Source organism: Gracilinanus agilis, chromosome 3, assembly GCF_016433145.1.
Source record: "Gracilinanus agilis isolate LMUSP501 chromosome 3, AgileGrace, whole genome shotgun sequence".
NCBI classification, from domain to species: domain Eukaryota; kingdom Metazoa; phylum Chordata; class Mammalia; order Didelphimorphia; family Didelphidae; genus Gracilinanus; species Gracilinanus agilis.
The window spans coordinates 40,197,453-40,205,295 of record NC_058132.1 but is presented as its reverse complement, the minus strand read 5'-3'; the positions used below and the strand labels follow the sequence as shown (position 1 = coordinate 40,205,295).

At 42.6% G+C, this 7,843-nt stretch overlaps 1 protein-coding gene across 1 annotated transcript in view; it reads left to right on the top strand.

Annotated features, from left to right (window-relative positions):
• Window positions 1–590: 590 nt before the first annotated feature.
• The window catches only part of ACOT7 (acyl-CoA thioesterase 7), a 128,940-nt gene continuing 121,687 nt past the window's right edge, over window positions 591–7,843 (top strand). Inside the window, exon 1 of the mRNA XM_044668660.1 lies at window positions 591–734. Within this exon, the coding sequence (XP_044524595.1) occupies window positions 591–734 (144 nt within the window). The remainder of the gene's footprint in view (window positions 735–7,843) is intronic.

The following is a 7,843-nucleotide window of genomic DNA, read 5'->3' as shown; positions in this document are numbered from 1 at the left end:
GCCCGGGGCTCGGGCAGAGCCTCCTTTCACAGGCCCGGGGCTCGGGCAGAGCCTCAGGCTGGGGTTCCCTTTGGCTGGGAGCTCCTCGATGGAGCCGTGTAGGCCAGTAGAGCTAGTCGTTGTAGAATGCTGAGCCCTCTAGGAGCTGCCCCCACTGTCGGGTCCACACGGGCTTCTTTATTCCCTGTTGCTGCTTGAAGAAGTGTTTTAATGTTGTCATTACTTATCAAATGGGGTTTCTATGGTAACGGCTCTCCGCAAGCTCTTTGGATTGGCTACACAGCTTCTTCCTTATGTGACTGGGCCGCAGAGGAAGTCAGCATGCTCTCCCCCAAACCCACAGGGCCAGGCGCGGACGGGATGGCCCCAAGGCTTGTGCCACTGTAGAAGAGGCCCTCCCGGCGCCCCCCGGCTGGGTCATCCGCCACCTGCCCTGGCCCAGCTTCCTCGCTAGGGATGGCCTCTCAGCTCTGCAGGTACCGGCTTCTTCCCCACTGGGGTGGGTGGGCTGTGTGTGTGTGTGTGTGTGTGTGTGTGCGCGCGCGCGCGTGCGTGTGGGCGCCTGCTGGGCCCCTTTCACGAGTGGGAGAATGCAGAGAACAGTCCCAGACTGCCCCCAGCTCTGTGCCGGGAGCCGAGGGCTTGCGGAGGCCCCAGAGGCCCACTTCCGGGAGCTGCTCTCTAGCAGCTGCTCTTCAGACTTGAAGGAAAACGGCGGCAGGAAGCTCCAGCACGTACTGCCTCCTGTGGGCTGGTGAGAGGGAACTCCAGCAGGGTTCCATACTTGGAGCCCAGGTGGGCCTGCGGCCTAGACAGGAAGTTTAGCATCTTCCCAGTGGTGGCATTTTAGTGATGCTGCTAGCTGGGCTTATTATGTAAATAATTGATTACAAATTTAAACATAAACATAAGAGAAAAAACATTAAACATACTAACAGTTGCTTTCTTGGAAAAAATGAACTTCAGTATCCAAAATATGAAAATAATAACAATGTAGGTATTGCTCTGGGTCCCCTCTAGCTTTTTTTTGGGGTCTATTTAACCCCTTCTTTTTTATATGTTTCTCCTTTTTTAGGTAGTCATCAGTCTGTGTTATTCTTCTAGTTTTGCTTAGTGTGTGTGTGATGTAGGAGATAAGCAGCCTTGGAATCTGGAGTTAAGTCTGACATACTGGCTTCATGATTCTGGGAAGTCACTTAATGACCCAGTGCCTCAGGCATTGTTTTGAAAACTGAAGGGTACAACTTGTAGAAGGGATTTCTTCATCTCAGAAACCCTTTGCTGATAAAATCTCAGATCCATTCAGGCCCTGTTCCTTTCCAGATTTCCTTATGTTCTCAGAGTTGCTATTTTTTAAGTTTATTTTTTTTTAAACCCTCAACTTCTGTGTATTAGCTCATAGGTGGAAGAATGGTTAAGGGTGGGCAATGGGGGTCAAGTGACTTGCCCAGGGTCACACAGCTGGGAAGTGGCTGAGGCCGGGTTTGAACCGAGGACCTCCTGTCTCTAGGCCTGACTCTCACTCCACTGAGCTACCCAGCTGCCCCGAGTTGCTATTTTTTAATAAAATTATCTTTTATTTTGTCATCCCATGGATTATAGAGCCATTTTCTCAATTGCTAAACATGTGGGTGGCTTCTGATTTTAAAAAATTACAGCATGATGGATAGCATGAAATATTTGAAGAGATGACACGTGGGAAAGGAATTAGATTTGTTCTGTATAGCCTCAGGTAATGGATGGAAATTTCTGAAGCAGATTTGAAAATGATATAATTAAAAATTTAAAAATGAGAGTTGCCCAAATGTGGTTTGGGTTGCTTCTGGAGGGTGGGAGTTCCCCTTTTCTCAGTTATGTTGAAGGGATTCTTGTTCAGAGCTGGCTTGGATTGGTGGCTTCTGAGGTCCTTCCTGACACGAACACACTGACATAGTGCCGCTGCAGCATTCCCTCTGCACTTTCTCCCCCGAGCACCTTGTGTAAGATGGTATGGTCAGGAAGACTTCGCCTTCTATCATCTCAAAGTAATGGTTGCACATCTTTCCAGGTTTCCTTCCAGTCTAATGTGCTCAGGATTAACCATAAGGTTTCTAAAACAAACTTCTATCCTGTAGGCTCCCCCCAACATAAATCAAACAGCAAGGACAGCAGTGAGCTTTTATGAAGGGATATTTACCCAGGAATCTTGTAAAGACAAAAGATTTTTAAAAAATTCCTCCACAATGGGACCCTGAGAGTACCTTTCCTCCTGGAGTCCCACAAAGTTTACTTTTGGCTTTGGGGTTACTGATGGACATATTGTCTTGCTTATCTGCTTGTTCTTTGCAAGGTGGGGTATCTAGGCTGATGATTCAACCCTCTGCCAGGTGAGTCCTGGAGGCCAACCCTGGCCTGGCTCCTCACCACACTTGGCTATCGCGGCTACTAGTTCTGCCGGCCCAGGGACCCTCTGATGACTCTTCTGGTATTTTGAAGCTAACAAGGCAGTGACCCACTTTCTTCTCTCTTTAGATAACTTATTCACCTACAAGCAGGCAAGAATAAACACAAAAGAAGTAGGTCTCATGTATGCAGGGATACATGGCAGGTAGGGAGGGAGTTAAGAGCAGTAGTGACTTCCTTCCCCCAGAGGTTTAACTGGACACGGAGTATTGAGAATGTTCTGAATAATCTACCAGTTACAGAAGATCCTAGTGTACTCCAAGGACCATTGGTCAATCTTCCCATTATATGGCAATCAGTAATTTCCCCCCCTTTTTTTAATATCAGTCTTGTAGTGTCAAGTAGCAGAAATTACTTGCTTCCTTTGCTTACTGCTTTTGTGGTTCTGACAACAAGTTACTTCACCTCCCTGGCCATAGTTTCTTCCTGTAAAGTGAGGGAGTTGAACTAAATGGCTTTTTTTTAAATTAAAAAAATAATTAATTGATTAAATTAACTTAGAATATTTTTCCATGGTTGCATGATCATGTTCTTTCCCTCCCCTCCTCCTTCCCCACTCCCGAAGCCAACAAGCAATTCCACTGGGTTTTACATGTATTATTGGGCAAGACCTATATCCATATTATTAATATTTACAGTAGAGTGATCTATTAGAGTCTACATCCCCAGTCACATCCCCATCAACCCATGTGATCAAGCAGCTGTTTTTCTTCTGTGTTTCTGCTCCCACAGTTCTTTCTCTGGATATGGATAGGGTTCTTTCTCATAATCTCCTTAGTGTTGTCCTGGGTTATTGCGTTGCTGCTGGTAGAAAAGTCTATTACATTCGATTGTGCCACAGTGTATCCATCTCTGTGTACAATGTTCTCCTGGTTCTGCTCCTTTCGCTCTGCATCAATTCCTGGAGGTCATTCCAGTTCACATGGAATTCCTCCAGTTCATTATTCCTTTGAGCATAATAGTATTCCATCACCAATAGATACCATAATTTGTTCAGCCATTCCCCAATCGAAGGGCATCCTCTTATTTTCCAATTTTTTGAATGGCTTTTTTAAAAATTAAATTATATTTTTAAATCTAAGATCTACCTTCTCTTCCTCTACTTCCCTCCCCCCACCAGTCAAAAGCAAGAAAAATAAAATCTTTGTTATAATCATCAAAACAAATTCCCACATTGACCATATCCCCTCTAAAAAAGGCTCAGTTTTCACTCTGATTCTGTTATCTCTTTAGTAGAAGATGATAGTATGTTTCACCACAAATCCTCTGGAATAGTGGTTGGTGTTGAATTAGAGTTTTCAAGTCTTTTGAAATTGTCTATGTATAATAGTATCGTTTTATATAAATTGTTCTTCAGGTTCTGCTCATCTTACTTGGTATCGGTTCAAGCAAGTCTTCTATGATTTCTCTGAAACTGTCTCCTTTATCATTTCTTATAGCACAATAGTATTCCATCACATTCATATATAATAACTTGTTCAACCATACCCCAATTGATGGACATCCCCTTGGCTTCTATTTCTGTACCACCACAAGAGGAACTCTATAAATATTTTTACATATGGGTTTTTTCTTCTTTCCTTTCTTTGGATATAGTTGTAGTAGCTGTATTTCTGGGTCCAAAAGTTTAATAGCTTTTTGGACATAGTTCCAAATTGATTTCCAGAGTGGTTAGATCAGTTCACAACTCTATCAACAGTGTATTAGTGAATCTATTTTACCACATTCCTTCCAGAATTTGACGGTTTTCTTTTTTTTTTTTTTTCCAAGTTAACTAATCTATTCAATATGAGGTGGTACCTCAGAGTTGTTTTAATAATTTAGATAACTTTTTTTCCATGTAATTATTGATAGTTTGGATTTCTTTCTTTGAAAACTTCCTTTGAAAACATATTCTTTGACCATTTCCAAATGAGAAATGGCTCTTATTCTTATAAATTTGAATCGATTCCCTCCATGTCTTAGAAATGAGACCTTTATCAGAGAAATTTATTCCAAAGGTTTTTTTCCCCCATTGATCTGCTATTCTAATTTTAGCTGCATTGGTTTTTGCTTATGTAAAACCTTTTCAATTTTATGTAATTAAAACTGCCCATTTATAGACTCTTATCCTATCTGTAGGCCCAACAGGCAGTTCCTTCCTTGTGACAATCCTTTCTCAATAATTTGGAGCTTATATACATATATAAGTATATATTTTATAGGTCTAAACCTAGTTTCTGCCAGACTGCTTTCCAGTTTTCCCAGCAGTTTTTTTTTTTTTTTTTTTTTTTTTTTGGTCTAGCCTCAATAGCTGGGATCTTTGGTTTTATCCCACACTAATTTGCTGTACTTCTGCATATGGTAAATCTTTGGTTCTGATGATCAAGTTTTTGTTTTAACGACTATGACTAGATGGCCTTTTTGAGGACCATTCTAGATAGCTAGGATTCTTTCATTATAATACTTTCATTACTTAGGGTCTAGGTGTCTTCGATTCTGTAACCCTCTCATATAAAATTTGGTCCATGTTTTCTTCTAGATTTAACTTTGGAACAAAAGGTGTTCTTGGAGTTATTTAGTTATTAGGAGTTGTATGTAAAGTACCTTCTATAAAAATTAATTAATGTACAATAACTCCAAATATTATATTTTATAAGATTTATTAGTAATCACTAGAAGTAAATGAATAAAAAGGTAATTATCTAACAAAATAAAAACATGTGCCCATGGCTAATCTACCTGCTCAAAATGACCTGTTCCTTCCAAGCCATCACAGGAAGGAAAGAGCCCTAGACAGGGAACTCTACCCAATTTATCTCCCTTCTAAGTCAGCGGGCAACAACAGGAAGTGAGTGGGCTCCTGGCTAATGTAGTTCAAAGGCACAAGATTCCAGTTACACACTTCTTTAGTTCACAGAAAGCTCCACAAGGGTTGAGGTGGAGAACTCACTGAATTTGAGTGGTACATTAGGGCAGAAGTGTCAGACATTTTACTCTGCCTGGGCCTGATAGCCTTCTCAAGTATAGTTCCTTTCTTTTTTAAAATTTTATCTTTTATTTATTCTAATAACAAATTTACACATGTTTTCCAAAGTTATATGAGTCATTTTATCACCCTCCCCTCTTCCCTCCTCCCTCCTAGAGTTGACAAGCAATTCCACTGGGTTATATACGTATTATCACTCAAAACATATTTCCATGTTATTCATTTTTGTAAGAGAATAATCCAAGTACAATTTCAACCATAATTGGAGGTGGGAAGGTAGGTGGCTCAGTGCATAGAGAATCAGGCCTAAAGATGGGAGGCCCTGGTATTATAGGGGTACAAATGGTGAACCCCTGGATTGGGGAAGGAAACTATTCTCAAGAATGAGAGGACTCCAGAATTAGCTTAAAAGTAAAAAGAAAGATTAATTAGTAAGATAGGATTAATGGCCAGCAAGACAGCATGAGTGGAACATCCCTGGGGGGTTGCTCTCCAAGACATGGCACGGCAGCATGAGTGGAGCAACTATTGGGGGTGCTCCCCGGATGCCCCAGTTCAGGGGTTTTTGTATCCCTTACAAGAATGTGGATGTCACTTCTTGCACTCAGGCATTTGGTGTGTTGGGGGGGGGTCTGTCTGAGATCTTCAGGGCTTAGGCTATCAAGGTGTGGCCCAGAGGTTTATCTCCTTTGTCTATCTCAGTGGTTCCCAAACTTTTTTGGCCTACCGCCCCCTTTTCAGAAAAAATATTACTTAGCCCCCTGGAAATTAATTAAAAAAAATTTTAATAGCAATTAATAGGAAAGATAAATGCACCTGTGGCCATCACCGCCTTCCTGGATTGCTTCAGCACCCACCAAGGGGCAGTGGCGTCCACTTTGGGAATCACTGGTCTATCTCAACTTTAAGGTTATTCAAGGATAATGGTCTTTGCCTCAGGAGTCACTAGGACAGGAAGGGGGAAGGGAATTTCCCTGTTCACAGCCTGCCTGAGTTAAGGGTTACAGGGTCCCTGCCATCTCTGCACAATGCCCATATCATCGGGTTCTAATCTGGATTCAGACCCTTCTTAGTTTTGTAATCCTAGGCTAGTTACTTAACCCCAGTTGCCTAGTCCTTACCACTCTTCTGCCTTTGAACCCATTTGTATCATTGGTTCTTCTAATACAAAAGGTGAGGGATTTAAAAAAAAGTAATTGAGAGATATTTAATCCAAAAGAAATTCAGTGAAACACTGATAATGTTAATGATGGCTCTTGTTGCTATTTATGCTTGACTTTATTGTTCTGGGGAATTTAATTCCTTCTTCCTCTCAGCCAGTGACTTAACAGATTATGGCTGGGTTTCCGTTTATGCTCTCTGTAGTGTTTTCTGCTAGAAAACAAGTATCTAATGTTTGCCTCATTTACCTGGCTGGATACTATTGACAGCTTCACTCCCTCCAATGTTTCCAACTTGCTTCCCAGCCGCCTGATGGGAATAGCCACCGGAGCCTTAGTTTCCTCATTTGTAAAATGGTGACCCTACATGGTTTCCAATCTGTCTATGCCTTTTGTAGTGCGTTCCTTGCATTCCTTGAGCATTCTTCTCTCACAGTCTGGGTTAACAGTATTTCCTTTCTAGGAATGGGATTTCCCTTTTTCTTTAATCCTCTTCCTTATTTTTCAAGGCCAACTGCTGCACCCCAGCCCAAGGGAGCCTCTCCTCCATCTAAAGGTGCTCAGTAGAATCTGAGGATTGTAGATTGGCCAGAGCTCTTCTGGGCACTCCCTATCCCCCATCTCCTGGCTAAGGAGCCAGAAGCCAGCTCTCTTTGACTCCCAGGCCCTTGCTCTTATTCCTCTGTGGTGCAGCCTCTCTTACCAGCTTATCTTATCTCTACACGGCCCCTTTGCCACGTGCCCTGGACTTCTTCCATCATTAGCTGTGTCAGATTCTAATGAAGTTTATTAGGGTCATTTGGCGAGCTAGAAGAAGAGAGAGCAATAGAAAAGGGGGCCTCATCTAACTGTTCCATGGGGCTCCTCCAGCGGACTCCGGCAGGGAAGTTTGTAGACAGAGCCAGAGAGAGAGAGAGAGTGGGGACCTCCTGGCTCCCTTTCTCCTGTCCTAACCTCTGGGTCCAGTTCAGGCTCATGCCAGGGATGCAGGTAGTCCACAGGGGATGATGGCACTGTGGGCCCCCCCCCCCCAGAAAGGGGGGAGGGTAAATTTCCTTCACACATCTGTTTTTCTGTTTTTTCTGTGCATAGGTAGCACCTGGAAGGGAGGAAGTATATTTGAATTAGGAACTGAACATCTGCTTTATTTGTTGACTGTTCTGCCTTCCATTCCATGCACATGAATTTGGCTATCAGGCTGTAGTATTTGGCTAATTGGATGGGATTTGTTCCTTTTCTATATAGCTTCCTGGTGGCTGCTGAGGCCTAGACT